The sequence below is a fragment of the Zingiber officinale genome, chromosome 3B (genome assembly GCF_018446385.1).
Source record: "Zingiber officinale cultivar Zhangliang chromosome 3B, Zo_v1.1, whole genome shotgun sequence".
NCBI classification, from domain to species: Eukaryota; Viridiplantae; Streptophyta; class Magnoliopsida; order Zingiberales; family Zingiberaceae; genus Zingiber; species Zingiber officinale.
Window position 1 is genome coordinate 128933407 of NC_055991.1, and position 18157 is coordinate 128951563.

General features: G+C 45.3%; 2 protein-coding genes across 3 annotated transcripts; one reads left to right on the top strand and one right to left on the bottom strand.

Moving 5' to 3' along the window:
- Nucleotides 1–1197: 1197 nt before the first annotated feature.
- Nucleotides 1198–2869, bottom strand: LOC121967692 (probable WRKY transcription factor 9). 2 transcript variants are annotated; one of them, XM_042518075.1, is made up of 5 exons: nucleotides 2713–2869; nucleotides 2506–2643; nucleotides 2117–2425; nucleotides 1895–2008; nucleotides 1206–1801 (listed from the first exon to the last, which is right to left on the bottom strand). In XM_042518075.1, exons 1-5 carry the CDS (start codon nucleotides 2776–2778, stop codon nucleotides 1385–1387), a joined length of 1044 nt encoding a protein of 347 aa, XP_042374009.1. In that variant the 5' UTR covers nucleotides 2779–2869; the 3' UTR covers nucleotides 1206–1384. The 2 variants fall into 2 exon arrangements, with proteins under 2 accessions (XP_042374008.1, XP_042374009.1); XM_042518074.1 differs by having other exon boundaries at nucleotides 1198–2008.
- A 1501-nt stretch (nucleotides 2870–4370) lies between these two features.
- On the top strand, nucleotides 4371–6200 carry LOC121967691 (lysM domain-containing GPI-anchored protein LYP6-like). The gene is made up of 5 exons (XM_042518073.1): nucleotides 4371–5100; nucleotides 5198–5315; nucleotides 5402–5563; nucleotides 5641–5672; nucleotides 5760–6200. The coding sequence occupies exons 1-5, from the start codon at nucleotides 4437–4439 to the stop codon at nucleotides 6080–6082; spliced, it is 1299 nt and encodes a 432-aa protein (XP_042374007.1). The 5' UTR covers nucleotides 4371–4436; the 3' UTR covers nucleotides 6083–6200.
- Nucleotides 6201–18157: the final 11957 nt, after the last annotated feature.

The window sequence follows — 18157 nt, forward strand, 5'->3', positions numbered from 1 at the left end:
AAATGTGTTTGATGGGAAGAACACGCAAGAAAATGGGATCATATATCATCTTGGGGTTTGACCCATTTAATTAAAAGACTAATTGCGGTAAGCAATGAGGTGGATTGGCTTGCTTTAGTTAATTTGCTAGAAGTTGTTGTTGGCGGAAGCCAATTTAGATACGTGGATGATTAAAGTCTAAGATTTTGGTGACGACTGTACCTACCAAACTCTATCATTTTGTGTCCTATTTTGTTGGTATGGGTAATGATAACGTATATCTTATTATTATTATTTTATTAAAAATCTCTTTCTTTACTTACGGCATATATTATTATGAATTTTATCAAAGAAATTTCTATAAATATTTTAGACCAACAAGATTAAAAAATATATTTTTCTTATTTTTTTTACTAAGATAAATATAATATTAAATTAAATTAATTTTTTTCATATGAAAATCGTAAAGGTGACACTCGAAAATCCAAACAATTCGAATTTTCAAAAATCCAAATAATTCAGATTTTCAAAAGTCAAGTACTTTACCCTAATTGTGCAAAAAGGCGGGTCCCGCCGCCCAACGGCCCCCTAGGCCTGGCCCCACAGGAATCCTAGGAGGAGGTACTTTACCCTAATGACTCTACTTTAGTATTTTAATACTAAAATACTTTAATTAATATAATTTCATTATAAAAGATCAATATAATTTTAATGTATTATATTACACACGCGAGTATATATAATAATCAAAATACATCACCACTTGATAATTTCACATCCACACGGATGAGTCCATCAAATTGAGCCCAATACTTCACAGCTCTACTGGACCAAGACTAGCCCAACATCGGCTAAACAGGGTCGAGCCCAACACAGATTGGTCAAGCCCGCCCAGGCTCATTTTTAGGGGTTATTAGAAAATAAAAATAGAGCAAAAGTAACTTATGTGGTGAATTATTTTACTAATTAGAAATTAATATATTTTTCCATTAGAAGGCAAGTACAACTCGTTGGACAGTTGTATCTGTCAGAGGTCAACTCCTTTTAACGCACGTGATATGCGTTGACTAAATGGGTTTCAACTACTAGACCTATCTTTGACATTTTCTCGATCCCATGATTGATCTCGTAACAAGTTTCTTTCAGTTTGCTTAGAAAGGTTTCTAACGTAACATAGACTTTGTAATTGTCTTTTAAAATATATCGAACTCTAAATGTATACAAAACCAAATGGTGGCTACCAACTACTAATTAATAGCTAATAACTAAGTAATTAACGCAAACACACAAACTTTCAATAATGTAAGTTCAGGTTTCCTTCGTGAAATGATTTTTAAACTTTAATGCACTGCAAAAGTCAAGCAATGAGCAGTGTCAAGCTTACATATGCTCACAGTGCTCTTACTCACTGTCCTCGTCGATGAATGAGCTTGGAGCGTGCAGCAATCTCATCACTAGCATTTTCTGCTATGGTTCGTTCATCCTTACGAGGGCTATAATCGTTTGAGAGGCAGGGGATGGATCTAATACTAGAAGGAACTCGAAATTGCGATGATCCTGCCGCACCGGCTAAGATACCGGAATAGCTCATGCCAGGGTTGACAAAGCTGCTGATGGTGGAGGAACAATCTGGGTGTTCAGAGTAATAATAAGGGCTGAAGCAGTAGGGCGGTGGACTCTTGTCGTTTGCTAACATGAAGCTAGCAGCAGAGGGGGCCACGGTGAAAGCCAGGGCAGTGGCGGCGCCGACGGGGACGGGGTGGTTGTGTGTTCCTTCGTAGGTCGTCACCAGTATCGACATGTCCTCCATGCACCTCTGTACCTGTGCTTTCAAAAACATAGATCGACATGTCCTCCATGCAAGTTGCCATCCGTTTTCAGTTAAAAATCTAAAGCTATATATATAATTACGTACCTGCTTCCTAACTGGGCATCCCGGCCCGACGGTGCATCGGTAGTAAGACCTAGGGCATGGATTCCCTTTCGCCATCTTCTGCCCGTATTTCCTCCATTGGCAGCCGTCGTTCATCTACAATTGTACTCTACTGATTAAATAAGTAATTAATCGACCATTATATTCGAGATAAAATCAATAATTTTTGGTATATGCTAGCTAGCTAGCTAGGGAGCTTCTTACAGTAGGGTCTTGGCATCTAACTCTGACGGAAACCCTGGCTTTTCTACTGGCTGGGTTGATGCTTTGGTTTGTGACTTGGGGCAACTCCTTGCCCTTGTTCTGACCTTCTGTCTCTAGTTCTCTCAATTCCCTGACATCGTTGTTGTTATCGTCGACGTCGTGGTTCGCGTAGGTTTGCAAGCTCAAAGATAAACGCAACTGCTTGCCATCGCCTGCAGAGTGTTGGATTTCTTTGCCCCCGCCCGACGACTTCTTCTGTTCCTGGAAGCTGCTCTGCTCTCCCAGAGAAAGAAGAGAGACTGGGTGCTCCTAAATTTAGTAATTGCCAATACCGAACTTCAAAATCTAAGCTCAGTTATCGATTTTATGTATATATAAAATTTTAATGCCTCTTGATGATTTTGTTGCTGGATGCCTGCCAACTTCGTCCGCAACGCTTGGAAATCGTTGAAGGTCCGCTCGATCACCTCTCGCAGAAGCTTGTTCTCCGCCTTCATCCTCTCCTTCTTCTCTTGCAAAATCCCCAACTGCAAGATCATAAAAAGCTTTCAGAAACAGGTTTTGAGAGATGCAAACTTTTTTAATTAAACTCTCACCTCGTCCTCGATAGCATGGTCGTCTTCGTCGTCTAATCCTGAGCCTAACTGATGATCTTTATGCATTATCCTCTTGTAGTCGTCTTCTTTTTCAAGGTTGGCGTGAAGATCTTGTAGTCGATCGACGCCTAATTTTCTGTGTCTTAAATAGTACAGTCAGAAGAAGTAGAGGAAGGAAATCTCGCACGCTGCCTTAATTTTTAAAATCATAAATAATTGTACGGAACCACCATCCGTTGATAATTTTCTAGTTAATTTGAGGGCTAACGTCGACATCTTCACCAAAACCAAACAAAATCCAAAAGGCTCACCAGGAATGCCCTTAATTGCTCCACTGACCTTGATTTTTTGGGCATTAAAACTTTCGTCCTTGTACAATTGTTTGCAAGAATTAAGAGTCGATTTGACTATTTCTTTCGCCGTGGGTTTGCATTTATTGGGATATAATGATTGCTGGCGGCAGCCACTAAATCTCAAACCTTCGATTGAGGTATAAGTCGTCCGTACGGCTGAATCGGTATTCGGATGACCGAATTGTTTTATGGGTATTGTTAAATGGTCAGAATTTAGTCAGCTAGAATATATGCATGCATGTATATGTATGGGTATTTTAGTAATTTCATATGGCCACATTAATTATATGTATATCCATATATACATTTTAATTGGGAGATAGAGATTTCTAGCTGACCAGATTCTGACCAGCAAGATTTACTCTATAGGACAATAATCGATTTCTACCAGATAGATTTTCTTGAGAATTAAATGTATATCATATTTATTTTAGACACCCCTAATTCTATGGAGCCAAGAGTACAGCAGTGGGTAGATGTCGTCATGCTGATGAATAATATACGCACCCTGCCATAAATTCATAAAAAATGATGGGAGTTTCGTATAAAATTAAAAGCGCACTACTTTAATTTGGTATTTTTCCTTAAAATTATAAAATTAGCATGGCGTTCTTAAACATGTGCTTCAGAATTTATGCAAAGAATTATATATATAATATTACCACGCGCAGAGTTGTTACTCGAAGCCATTTCATATTATTTGTGGAGCGGCAAAGGTTAAATGAATTTGTGTGGGTTAATATAATTTATATAGTTGGCGTTGATGAGGGTGCAAGTTCACTACATAGATAAATAAACCTTTTTACTCAATCACCTTTATTTGAGAAAAATTGTACTCGCAAGAGCCCTCTTAGCCCAATATCTTAATTGGGCCTTTCTACATAAGCCTCTTTTCGTTAGATGTTAATAGTTTAGTCGTCCTGTGTTTAGATTGAATTGATGGTCAAATTAATAAAGTACTTGTAGAAAATAATTATTGATACACGATGAAATCAATAATATTAGTTAAATTTTATTACTCCCGTAGTAAATAAAACATAAGAGGTATATTTTTAAAATTATTTTTACATTTAATATAAATCTTTATGAGCATAAATTAAAGGAAAAAAAAATCTAAAATCTTTGCTTTAGTTGCCCAGTAGAGCCCACATTCCATGCTGTCTCAAACTTTCTCTCCTTCCAAAGATTTTTTTTAAAAAAAATAAAAAAATAAAATCACAAGAACATAATTTCCTATTTAAAATATTCGTCCTCTTTGTTGACCGTTACGATAGAACCTTTTCCTTTCGTCTCTCTTTTCCTTTCCCCTCCATTCCTTCCCTCCAATTGCTCCATCCACCAAGCAAAGCATCTCCCAATTCCCACCAATCCATGGAGAAGGATTCCCCTTGCTATCGCCACTTCCATCTGCTCATCTATCTCCTCTCCATCACCGCCGGCGTCTCCAAGTCAACCATCGAGCCCTGCTCCGGCTCCGACTCCTGCCCCGCCCTCCTCGGCTACACCCTCTACGCCGACCTCAAGCTCTCCGAGGTGGCCGCCCTCTTCCACGTCGACCCCCTCGCGGTTCTCGCCTCCAACGCCTTCGACCCCTCCTTCCCCGACGTAGCCGACCGCATCCTGCCGGCCGGCCTCCTCCTCCGCGTCCCCACCCGCTGCTCCTGCGCCGACGGCATCCGCCGCTCCCTCTCCGCGCGCTACCGCACTCGCCCGGGCGACACCCTCGCCTCCATCGCCGGCTCCGTCTTCGGTGGCCTCGCAACTCCGGACCAGATCAGGGAGGCCAACGGCATCCCAGACCCGGCGGCGCTCGAAGTGGGACGGACGCTCGTCGTGCCCCTGCCATGCGCCTGCTTCAACTTGTCCGACAACTTCCTCCCGGCAATCTACCTCTCCTACGTCGTCAGAGCAGGGGACAGCGTCCCCAGCATCGCCGCCATGTACTCCACCACCGTCACCGATATCATGAATGTCAACTCGTTAGGAAGCACGGCCGCGATCAATCCCGGCGATGTGCTCGTTATCCCCTTGCCAGGTATATAAACACACACACATCTAGCTCAGCACTCCACTACTTCGAAGCATGACTGCGTCCCTAGCTCAAATTAAAGCTCTGTCCTTGTCAAATGTAGCTTGCCCATCAAGGTTCTCGAACTACGCCTCAGATTTTGGTATGATCGTGGCGAATGGCACTTACGCCATTACTGCTGATAATTGTGTGCAATGCAGCTGCGGACCAGGAAATCTCAAGTAAACATTTCAAATCTCTGCCTCTCTAATTTGCAACTTGTTGTGCTCACATTTCATCGATCAAAGTAACTTCCACTTCCTTGCAGTTTGTACTGCACGCCGGCTTCTCTGTCAGTGTCGTGCTCGAGCATGCAATGCAGAAGCAGCAGCCTCATAGTGGGAAACATCACCACCAAGTCTACCGGAGCTGGCTGCAATGTCACATCCTGTAACTATAGTGGTTTTGTAAACGGGTCGATAGTCACTAAGTAAGCATCAGTCAATTAAGGACTGTTTCAATGTCGTAACAAAATTGAAGTGCTAATTTGATTAGTTCATCTTGCAGATTGACTAAGTCGCTTCAACCTCGTTGCCCTGGTAATTTTTTAAGCTTCTCTGCTTCGTTTCTGTCACAGTCTCTCTGTTAGTTTGAATAACACTGGGTGGTTTCCACATATGCTGCAGTGCAACCTCAGCTGCCCTCATTGACACCGCCGCCAACGACACTGATGCGCGATCTGTTTCTTGCTCCAACGCCGTTGCCACTGCCACCGGAGGCAGGTGGCGCTTTGCCTACGCCGAAGCCGTCGCCGCCGAAGTCTCCGGTGTCGGGGGAATTGGCTCTGCCTGGCGTTTCTCCGGCAACTGGTCCTGACGCAACCGCCATGGTGGGTGGTTCTGCGAGTTCCATGAATCGCAAGGAAGCAATTCTCATCTTTTGCTCGGCTCTCAGCTTATTATTAGCTTTTGCCCTTCCATCCAGTGACACGTCAATTTTGTTGCATTAGTAGATTTTACAATCATTTTTCGATATTTTTGCCTTGCCGATGTTGAAGTTAATTTGTGGTTTGGTAGAGCGAGACGATGCTATAATTTGAAGTTGGGAAGCATTTCTCTTTAATTATATTGCTGATCAATCAATAATTTTTTTTATAGTCGGTCCCTTCCAATGCTTAATGCACTTACAATTTCACCATTTTCTATATATGTTGAATAAAGTGATCACTGGCTTTAAATATTCCATCTCATCTAAAGGAGGCTTATTCTTTACTACGGAAATTAATAAAAAAATATAGAGCAGCGTTAATTCATCATTGCTTATGTGCGTGAGCGTAATATTAAAGGTCTACTCGGATGGATCTAGTGATTAGCGCATAAAATGTTATCATCATAAGGTCTGAGATTCGAATCTTGGTAAATCCGAGACAAATATCTCCCTTATATGCTAAATACTATTCAAAAGGTTAGTAGCCGCCCGTGATTTACCTCCTCCGTGTTGACCCTGAGATGGGTTGGCGAGGGCGCTAAGGGTGAACGTATTCACCTTTTTGCCATCGTGAGTGATCCTGTCCGAAAACTGAATCAACGGACGCTGGGCACGTGACGCTCTCTAAGTGGCTGACGTAGATCTCCTGACTGTCCGCACGGACCTCCGGTGAACCTGTACAGAAATCGGGCCGGGAAGGGGTTCCCGGCGACGACCCTCCGACGCTCAAGTCAGGTAAGCGAACAAGCAAATGACCTCGAGTATATGATATCGCGTACCTCTGGTGAAGTGCGAGGCTCCTTATATAGAGCTGGGAAGGAGCTCATGCACACATACCGAGGCGAATACGTGTCCCCAGCCCATACCTCAGTAAGGGCTTGTCAGAAGGCTTACCTGACACCATACTGCTACAGTCCAAGCATGTCTTCGATGGGACAGCAGAACCCCTTGTTGTAAGATTTGAAGTATGGCCGGATTATAGAGCATGTCCGCTGTCAGAAGATGTCCCTTGTCCTTTTCTCCTTACTCCCCGCCGGTCGTCCGGCCGGCCAGCACTCGCCTTACGTCCGGCCGGTCTTATATAGTGATCTACTTGGGAGATTCTCGATAATGTGCTCAGTGGATGCTGTTAACAATATGCTGCCTTATGTCTTCGGTCGAGCGTGCCATCCGCTCGACCCTATGATCCTGTTCAACGAGCGCCGGAACTCCAACTCCCGCCGGGGCGTCCTTTGCCATCAGTTGGACACCGGTCGGCCGGTCGGTCGGTCGGCCAACCCTTCTCCGGTCGGCCGATTGATACAACCTTTTCTCGGGTGTCCGGTCGGTTCATCCTTCTCCTACCGACCGCCTGGCCCTTTGACTTCCACGTGGCGTTGACTCCCCTGAACGGGGGGTCCCCTGTTCTTACCGCCGGATCACTTGCCTCCCCTTCAAATCTAGTCGAAGGAGGCGATTAGTCCGACTGACTGGACTGTTAGTTGAACCGAGCGGCCCACTGCAACAACCGTCCGATCGGAAACACAGGGGGTAGCTAAAACGCCAGTCAACGGTCGCTTTACTCGGCTTCTCTTCGAAGTTTTCGCCAATCTATGTCATTAAGGTCGAGCACGCACCCATTAAATGCGTTCCAGTGGCTGGCTGCCACGTGGCGGTGTTGTCGTAGTCGTACGGCGGCGACGTGGTGCTTTGACGGGATCGAGGCGGTTCGAAATGGACGGCGCGATGCGCGCTCTGATTCCCGTGACCTGGATCCAACGGTGGAGGCCGCTCGACCTCCCCCCTATAAAATCTTCGCCCTCCCGTCTTCACCGCATTTGCACTGGCGATTTCAACCTCTGTCCCTGGTGTTTCGGTGCTCCGGCGATCCCGCTCCTGCTCTCCGACGATCTCCGGCGTCCCTTCCTCGTCGTAAGACTCCTTCTTTCTCCTTTTAGTTCTTGCGCTTTCTTTGCGTTGCTTTCCCCAGTTTTCGTCCTCGAGGTACTGTTCCAGTGCCCTTTTTCTTGTTTTTGTCCTCTGTTTCATCTTTTTTTATTTCATCCGCTCGGACAATGGCCCAATCTTCCCAACCCGAAGACGAAACTTTCGGCCCATGGTACACTACCATGGAGTCGCGCTTCGGTCGGCGCGACGTCGATGTTTTGATTAACAGTTTCGACCTCCCCTCCAATCTTGAAATCATCATACCCACCGACTCCGCTCGGCCAAACAAACCGCCGCGCGGATCATTTTGTGTTTTTCGTGACCAATTTACAGCCGGTCTACGCTTTCCCATTCATCCCTTCCTTGTAGAAGTTTGCAACTTTTTCGGCATCTCGCTCGGAAGCCTAGTCCCCAATACTTTCCGCCTTTTATGTGGTGTAGTCGTCCTCTTCAAAATCCATAATATTCTCCTCCGGCCAGAGGTCTTCTATTACTTCTATTACCCCAAGCAATCCGAGTTGGGCACCTATATGTTCCAAGTTTGGCCCGGCTTGGTCTTCTTTAATAAATTGCCTTCCTCCAATAAACATTGGAAGGAATTCTTCTTTTATATCCGCCTTCCCGGGTGGGCTTCCTTCCGAACCCAGTGGCAGGTCGGCAATCCCCTCTCCTCCGAGCTCAAAAAGTTCAAGACCCGACCGGATTATCTCTACGCCGCCAACATGCTATCCGGTCTGCGGCTGGACATCAACAAGTTCCTTCCAGAAGGGGTTATGTACATCTTCGGCTTGAGTCCGATCATAGCCCCACTGCCGAACGGCTTCGGTAAGAGTTTAACTTGGTAAATTCTTTTTAATTGCTAACTGATTTTCCCTATTTTCCTTTGCAGCGAACACCGTTATGGAGTCAGTGATGGCTGGTATTCTGAAGAGAAAGGTGGCGGCGCTCGAAGCCGCGGCAGCCAAAGAAATGGAGACGCTCGGCATCAAGCCAATCGACTCAAACGAAGAAGAGAGCGGGACACATGCTGGGGAGTCGGCCGCTCAGGCTTCTCTCCAAGAGCCAGCGGCTGGAGCAACTATCAGCCAAGAGCCTTTCGCTCGGGATGAAGGCTCCGCTCCGGAAGAAGAGCGGCCTCTCCAAAAAAGACGCCGAGTGGAGACTCCCCTCCGATCAGCTCACTCTGCGGTTCAACCGTCAGCTCGAGCCACTACAAGTGCTCGCGGCAAGGCTCCAGAGGTCGAAGCTGTTTCGTCCGACCAGACGCCCTCTGAATGGGACGAGCTGGCAGCCCCTATTGAGGTTATTCCGGTCAGCACCCTTCCGCCCGCTCGTCAACCAGTCCAACGTTCAACCATTCGATCTCAGTTCTCGGCGCCGGCCTCTGATCCTCTTCCGACCGCCGGTCAGACGACCCCCGGTCATGGCCGCACTATACGGGTAACTCTGCATCTCCCGACTGAAGAGCTGCTGCCAGAGGCCGACCGACCAACCGCGCCCGAGCATACCATCACCTTGAAGGGGCCCCTAGCTGAGATGTGGGCCGACGCTCGGGTGCGCGTCGCGCTGATCCCCCTCCGAAATTTGGCCAATAGCCATATGCAGGAGGCCACGGGGGTAAGTTTATTTTCTCCGAAGTTTTGTATGCCTTCCTTCCGATCGGCCACTAACAACTTTTAATTTCTTTTGTCAGAGATGGGTGGAGGAGATTGCTGTCTCCAACCGCCTGGCCATGGTGGATGAAGAACTAGCCCAACTGAAGGCGGCAGTCGGTCCGTCCGGCTCTCAAGGCCCATCGTACTCTGAGCTGCATAAGGAGCTTAAGAAGGCTCAAGATTTGCTGGCGGCCGAGCAGAAGAAGATGGCCGACTAGGCTCACAATCTGGTCGAGCTCGAGCGAGTGAAAAAATCTCTGGATCACAAGATAAGCTTGGCGACCAAGCGGAAGAATACGGCTATCTCCGACCTGGAGAAAAAGAATGTGGAGGCTCGGGGCCTAGAGCAGAAAGTAAAGGAGCTGATGGATCAGCTCGATGGCGAGAAAATGGGCCGCTCGGCTGACGCACTCAAGCATGCAGACGAGCTGAAAACTTTGCAGGAGTCCCTCGCCGCGTCTCAATTGGCCTTCAAAGAATACCAAGAGGCCAAGCCGAGCCGGGTTGCTACTCTGAGACAGAATTACATCCGCTCGCCCGAATTTTCAGAAAAAGTTTGCGAGTGGATGTACACTGCTTTCGACCTTGCCCTGACCACCACCACTACCTACTTGAAGTCCAAGGGGCAACTCCCCGAGTCCCTCGTCATCCCGGCTGCAGATCAAGTGACGCTCCTTGATAATATCCCTAAGGATCTTTATGATTATATTGAGTAGACATTTTATATGTAATTCGGCCGCTCGGTCAGAAAATGATCTTTTTTGTAATTAGGTCGCTCGACCTAAAGTTTTATTTTTAATGCAACGTTTTCCTTTCGTTTGCTTTGTCCTTTTGCTGGTCAATGTGAGTGTTGTCCGCTCGCCTATTATCACATCTCGTGCCCCAGAGGGATTTTTACGAAGTATTTTGCGTAATTTTCCCGCTCGGCTAAATATATCCTGCTTTGACAGAAGAGGCTATTGACCAGGTGTTGATAAGTACCTTTGGGTACTGTGCCGAGCAGAACGTAGAGGTGGTCAAACGCTTATCGATGGCGAATACCTTCCGCTCGGAGGGTTTATAGACGCCGGCTCGTGTCTCGATTTTTAACGTCGGAGCTCGACGGTCTTCCGCTCGGAGGGTTTATAGACGCCGGCTCGTCTCTCGATTTTTAACGTCGGAGCTCGACGGTCTTCCGCTCGGAGAGTTTATAGACGCCGGCTCGTCTCTCGATTTTTAACGTCAAAGCTCGACGGTCTTCCGCTCGGAGGGTTTATAGACGTCGGCTCATCTCTCGATTTTTAACGTCGGAGCTCGACGGTCTTCCGCTCGGAGGGTTTATAGACGCCGACTCGTCTCTCGATTTTTAACGTCGGAGCTCGACGACCTTCCGCTCTGAGGGTTTATAGACGCCGGCTCGTCTCTCGATTTTTAACGTCGGAGCTCGACGGTCTTCCGCTCGGAGGGTTTATAGACGCCGGCTCATCTCTCGATTTTTAATGTCGGAGCTCGAGGGTCTTCCGCTCGGAAGGTTTATAGACGCCGGCTCGTCTCTCGATTTTTAACGTCGGAGCTCGACGGCCTTCCGCTCGGAGGGTTTATAGACGCCGGCTCGTCTCTCGATTTTTAACGTCAGAGCTCGACGGTCTTCCAATCGGAGGGTTTATAGATGCCGGCTCGTCTCTCAATTTTTAACGTCGGAGCTCACGGTCTTCCGCTCGGAGGGTTTATAGACGCCGGCTCGTCTCTCGATTTTTAACGTCGGAGCTCGACGGTCTTCCGCTCGGAGGGTTTATAGACGCCAGCTAGTCTCTCGACTTTTAACGTCAGAGCTCGACGGTCTTCCGCTCGGAGGGTTTATAGATGTCGGCTCGTCTCTCGATTTTTAACGTCGGAGCTCGCGGTCTTCCGCTCGGAGGGTTTATAGACGCCGGCTCGTCTCTCGATTTTTAACGTCGGAGCTCGACGATTTTCCGCTCGGAGGGTTTATAGACGCCGGCTCGTCTCTCGATATTTAACGTCGGAGCTCGACGGTCTTCCAGCCGGAGGGTTTATAGTCGCCGGCGCGACTCTCGATTTTTAACGTCGGAGCTCGACGGTCTTCCGCTCAGAGGGTTTATAGTTGCCGGCTCGACTCTCAATTTTTAACGTCAGAGCTCGACGGTCTTCCGCTCGGAGGGTTTATAGTCGCCGGCTCGACTCTCGATTTTTAACGTCGAAGCTCGACGGCCTTCAAGGCTAATTTCAACACGATCCGAGCGGCACGTGGTCTTCGTGTAGTCGGCCGTTCGGCCAATAATTCCAAAATGCGTTTTATCACTTTGCCTCCTGCATTAAAAGGACACAGGCGACCAAGACATACATAAAATGAATTACATCGGTGCACCTTTCACCCAGCTCGGTACGGCTGGAAGTGGTTCGCTCGGTCATCCTCTTTCCCCTTGAATGCGGACCGGATCTTTATCTCGGCCCCATGTTGAGATATTCTCCGGTCGGAACTCTGATGTCGCTTGACCTCTTGACGTTGACGTCGCTTATTGCTCGGAACGCTCGGCTTGCGCCTTCTGTTTCTGTTGCTCCACGAGCTTAGTTGCTCTTGCCTCGATTAGAGCATCGAGCTCCTCTGTGGATAGCATCACTGAGTGCGATCGTCTAGCTTCGTCCATTGCTTCCGGTCGGATGCAGGTGCGTTCCCACAGACGGCGCCAAATTGATCCTGTCCGAAAGCTGAATCAACGGACGCTGGGCACGTGACGCTCTCTAAGCGGCTGACATAGATCTCCTGACTGTCCGCACGGACCTCCGGTGAACCTGCACAGAAGTCGGGCCGGGAAGGGGTTCCCGGCGACGACCCTCCGACGCTCAAGTCAGGTAAGCGAACAAGCAAATGGCCTCGAGTATATGATATCGCGTACCTCTGGTGAAGTGCGAGGCTCCTTATATAGAGCTGGGAAGGAGCTCATGCACACATACTGAGGTGAATACGTGTCCCCAGCCCATACCTCAGTAAGGGTTTGTCAGAAGGCTTACCTGACACCATACTGCTACAGTCCAAGCATGTCTTCGATAGGACAACAGAACCCCTTGTTGTAAGATTTGAAGTATGGCCGGATTATAGAGCATGCCCGCTGTCAGAAGATGTCCCTTGTCCTTTTCTCCTTACTCCCCGCTGGTCGTCCGACCAGCCAGCACTCGCCTTACGTCCGGTCGACCAGCACTCGCCTTACGTCCGGCCGACCAGCACTCGCCTTACGTCCGGCCGGTCTTATATAGTGATCTACTTGGGAGATTCTCGATAATGTGCTCAGTGGAGGCTGTTAACAGTATGCTGCCTTATGTCTTCGGTCGAGCGTGCCATCCGCTCGGCCCTATGATCCTGTTCAACGAGCGCCGGAACTCCGACTCCCGCTGGGGCGCCCTTTGCCATCAGTTGGACACCGGTCGGCCGGCCGGTCGGTCGGCCAACCCTTCTCCGGTCGGCCCATTGATACAACATTTTCTCGGGTGTCCGGTCGGTTCATCCTTCTCCTACCGGCCGCCTGGCCCTTTGACTTCCACGTGGCGTTGACTCCCCTGAACAGGGGGTCCCCTATTCTTATCGCCGGATCAGTGAGCATAATGGTAAAGGGTCTGCACTTAATTATAATTTTATTTTAAATCTTATCAAATTTTTCTAAGAGTGTAACTTCAGTTGAGAAATATAACTCTCGGGCTACGGAGGGTCTGCGCTTAATTATAATTTTGTTTTAAATCTTATCAAAAATTTCTACAAATGTATTTATCTTTGAGAAATATAGTTCTAAGGAATATGCTATAACAGAAGGACGTTAAATTATTACCTGAACATTCATAGTATAATCTATCTATAATGTATTTATAAAAAATTTTCCTTTAAATAAGACACACAAATATAGAAAGTTGAACTTTTGGATCATTTGGTATGATAATAGATAATTTTTTTTCATAAAATGGAACCGATCGATACAAATTAGTGTTACCTATCCAGCAATTTTGTAAGATGAGAAATGTAGCATGCAGTGGCAACATAAATTTCACAATGCTCAAATTGTCCAAGATAATTCAAGTTTAAAAATCAAATAGGGTCAGGCTCGTCACAAAATCAACAATGAATATTATATTTAAAATTTACAATAATTTTAAAATTTTCACCCTTTAACGATTTTTTTTTTTAAATTTCATTGCAAATCCATTTTGCAATAATTTTTTTTTATTTTAAAACTTGTTACAAAATTCGTCCTTAAATAATGAATTTTTTTATAGTGCTATATGCTTCCCCATGACTGCTACACCCTGACACAAAGGCTAATGGATTAGATTTTGAATAGTTTGGGCTAGGGAAAAATACTTTTAACCTCCCTTTATTTTTTTATCAAGCAGTATTTTGTTTCCTGTATTTTAAAAATAACACTTAATCCTTTTGACCAAAGTCAAATGTGAAGGCTTTATAAAAGATAACTATATCTTTATATTTTTGATATTTTTTTTTGATAGTATTAAGTGGAAAAAATATATTGAATTGATGTGAAAAATAATTACATATATCTTCAAGATTGACTCTTTAATTATTGGTTATTTGGATCGATAGTGTACACAGGGAGAACATATATATATATATATATATATATATATAATATAGAAGCATCCAGTGACAATGCCCTTCGTCACTCTCTCGGATCTGTAGTTGATGTCGGTTTGTCGATGTGTCCGCTCTCGGTGAGAGAGTGCTCGGGAGTCTGGGATAAGGGTGTAATCGAGTCGAGCCGAGCCGAACTCTTGGATGTTTAAGTTTTGCTCGTTTATAATCGAGCCGAACTCGAGCTTTATTTAACGAATATATTCATGGCTCACGAGTTTATTCAAGTTTTTATCGAGCCTAAACGAGCTTAATAAATATAAATTATAAATTTAAATATTCATTAAAAACTAAATTATATATTTTTTAAAAAATTATAATATTCTTGTTAAAATTTATAATTTTATTCTAATAAATAAATTTAATATATTTGTCTATGTTTTTCATAAGTAGAGTGTAAAATCTATAAATTCAATATCAAAATCATTATTTTTTTTATTTAAAAGTTTATTCATGAGCTTAACGAACATGTTCACGAGTTAACGAGCCGAATATTGTGAAGTTTGAGCTTGGTTTGTTTATCTTAACGAGCCTCATTAAACGAGCTCAAACGGGCTTTTATCGAATCGAGCTTCGAATAGCTCACGAGCGGCTTGGCTCATTTACACCCCTAGTCTGGGACATGCCTACTCTAAAACCCAGGGGATAAATAGATTTAAATGTACGAGAGCATGCTTTCTTATAACCCGGTCGGACGACTTGGAAGTCTGGGATAGGCTTGGTCTAAAACCCAAGGGCTAAATAAATTTAAAGGCGCGAGAGAATGCTCGCTTATAACCCGGTCGGACGACTCGGGAGTCTAGTGTTGGTGTGGTTAGCACTGACGGTCTAACTAAGGTTTTGATGAATGACAAAGTAGGTTGAGTTAGTTTCATAGTGATCTAACACTTTGACGAAGTGTGTAGGAGAAGCCCAGCTAGGTCGACAGACCGACCAGATAGCTGGCACGAAGCCCAGCTAGGTCGACGGGCCGACCGGATAGCTGGCACGAAGTCCAGCTAGGTCGACAGACCTACCAGATAGCTGGCACGAAGCCCAGCTAGGTCGACGGGCTGAACTGATAGCTGGCACGAAGTCCAGACTGGTCGACGGGTTGATCGGATGTCTGGCACGAAGTCCAGCTAGGTCGACAGGCTGACCTGATAGTTGGCACGAAGTCCAGACGGGTGGACGGGCTGACCGGACGTCTAGCAAGTAAGTTAAGATAAGTCATTGGAGGAGAGTGACTTGGTGAGGACGCGTTCCTGGTTAGGGAACTTAGGCGCCGATCCAACTTAGAACCATTTCAGAAATCTAAGTTGAGATCTTGACTAGATTCCGGTCTCGGTGAGACAGAATCTAATTATTATTCTTTTACTATAACTGTGCTAGCACTTTATTTTGCAGGATAGTATAATTTGCATTTGCCTCGGACTAACGTTTTCTTGCAGGAAGTTAATTGCCAGAAAATGGGGGTCCGGGCGCCCAGAAGGGGTCCGGGCGCCCAGAAGGGGTCCGGGCGCCCGGAGTGCAAATCTTATCCCATCGCAATCGTCACATGTGGAGCTCACTGGTTGGCTGGGCTACGTCACAATCCAGGTGCCCGGAGCTTCCTATATAAGGAGGGTGAGCCCTGGAGCAACGAACAACAATGTCTTCCAATGACTGCTCTATTGTGTTGTGCTCCTGCGACGTTGCTTCTCCGACAACCTGCTAAAGTTTTCTTTCTTTCATTATTGTCGGTATTTTTCTTAATAGTTCTTGTACTCAATATTGTAATATGATTTTGTGAACTATTAGTGATTGCCCAACGAAAGCACTCGACAAGTGGGGTCCTTGGAGTAGGAGGCGACCAAGGCTCCGAACCAAGTAAATTGGTTTATGTTAGCATTGCTTTGCTTTTATTCTTCCGCTGTGCTTACTCTAATTCGATACAATAATTTTTCGATCACTATTCACCCCCCTCTAGCGCTTCCATGATCCAACAAGTGGTATCATAGCAGGTACCGCTCTGACTTGGTGCAACCACCAGTCAGACAAAGGGGATGAAATTCTTTTTCAGTTTTTTTTCGGCTTTAAGTTTTACGTTATAATTCAAACTGGTATCATTACCTTTTTTGGAAGTTTTTTTTGTATCAATTAAGCTGAACTGGTGCAACACCAATTCAGTTTTAGATTCTTTTTAATTTAATCTCATACTACTAATCCAAGACCAAGTCTTGGGATTTCTCTCCTCGTTTTCTTGTGTGCAAGATCTATGGCCCTGAACGAAGGATATAGCACTATTCACCCCCCTCTATTCAATGGTGACGACATTCCCTGCTGGAAGAAGCGAATAGAGGTCTATCTGAAGACCGACTTCGACCAGTAGTTTAGCGTCACCAGAGGCTACAAGACGTCGGTCAACAACTTCGGAAATCCACTGGACCTAGATCAGTGGACTCCGGACATGAAAAAGAAAGCCTCGACAGACTTCAAAGCCCTCAACACACTACAATACGGGCTGACGAGGGAAGAGCTGAACCAAGTGGGTCCACACCAAAATGCGAAGGAATTATGGGACAAGCTGGTCGAACTACACGAAGGAACGAGCGACGCCAAGGTAACTAAGCGTGACCTTCTTTTAAATAAACTATTTAATATTAAAATGCAGGAAGGAGAAACAACAAGTCAGCTCTATGCGAGGATCAAAGACATCCTCAACAGACTTCACGCGATAGGCCACCAAATGGAGAATCGCGACTTAATCAGGTACGCTCGAAATGTGTTTTCTCGAAATGCATTATGGGCATCCATCGTGGATGCCTATAAGATTTTGAAGAATCTTTCTAAGTTGAAATTAGATGAGTTGTTTTGTGAACTTGAGTTGCACGAGTAGACTAACGCCAGGACCGAGAAAGGTATCGCTTTGTTTGCAGGTTCCTCCAAGGAAAAGACAAAGACCAAGCCTGAACCTGAAGATGAGTCTGACCAAGATTCAGAAGATGAAGAGTACCTGGTGAACTTGGTAAGGAAGATGTTCACTAGGAGAAAGAAGAACTTCATCAGAAAAGACCTACAGAAGATCAACTCCACTACTGAACCAAGAAATGTGACTTGCTTCGGGTGCAACAAGAAAGGTCACTACAAGAACGAGTGCCCGAAATTGGAGAGCGACAAGTCGAAGACGACCAAGAAGAAGACTCTCAAAACAACATGGGACAACTCGTCTTCAGAAGAATCAGAGGCCGAAGATCAGAAGCACCAAAGCCACTTCTTGCTAATGGCCCGTGAATCAGAGGACGAATCGAAAGACGAGTCCGAATCCGAATCGAGCCATGAGTCAGTACTCGTTTCCGAAGGTCTCGAAGAGGTATACCTTAGTTTAAATAAGAATTTTTTTAAAGTAATTGCATGTTTAGATAGAAAATTAACTGCAATTGAAAATGAAAATAAAATGCTCCTTGAGGAAAAACCAAAACCTCAAGGAACAAATCACAAATTTTAATCCAACTCAAGCCTTAACACTTGAGGAGGAAAATTCAACACTAAAATATGAAATTAATAAATTAAAAGGGCTTTTAGAGAAATTTACATCTAAATCTAAAAATTTAGATCTTATATTAAATAGTCAAAAAGGTGTTTACAATAAATCTGGATTTGGCTACAAGTCAAGTTCAAATAAATTGTTTATATCACTAATAACTCAACATAAACAACAAACTAAAGCTTGGATTCCGAAAGCGTGCTTAACCAAGCAAGTAGGAATTAACCAATATTATATACCCAAAGATAAAATATATTATGTAAAATCAAATAAACCAAATCAAAAGCCAAAACACAAACCTAGACCAACTAAATCAAAATCAAACCATTTTAAAACCTACCCAGATTATCATTAAGTTAAATATAATTATAAAAATAA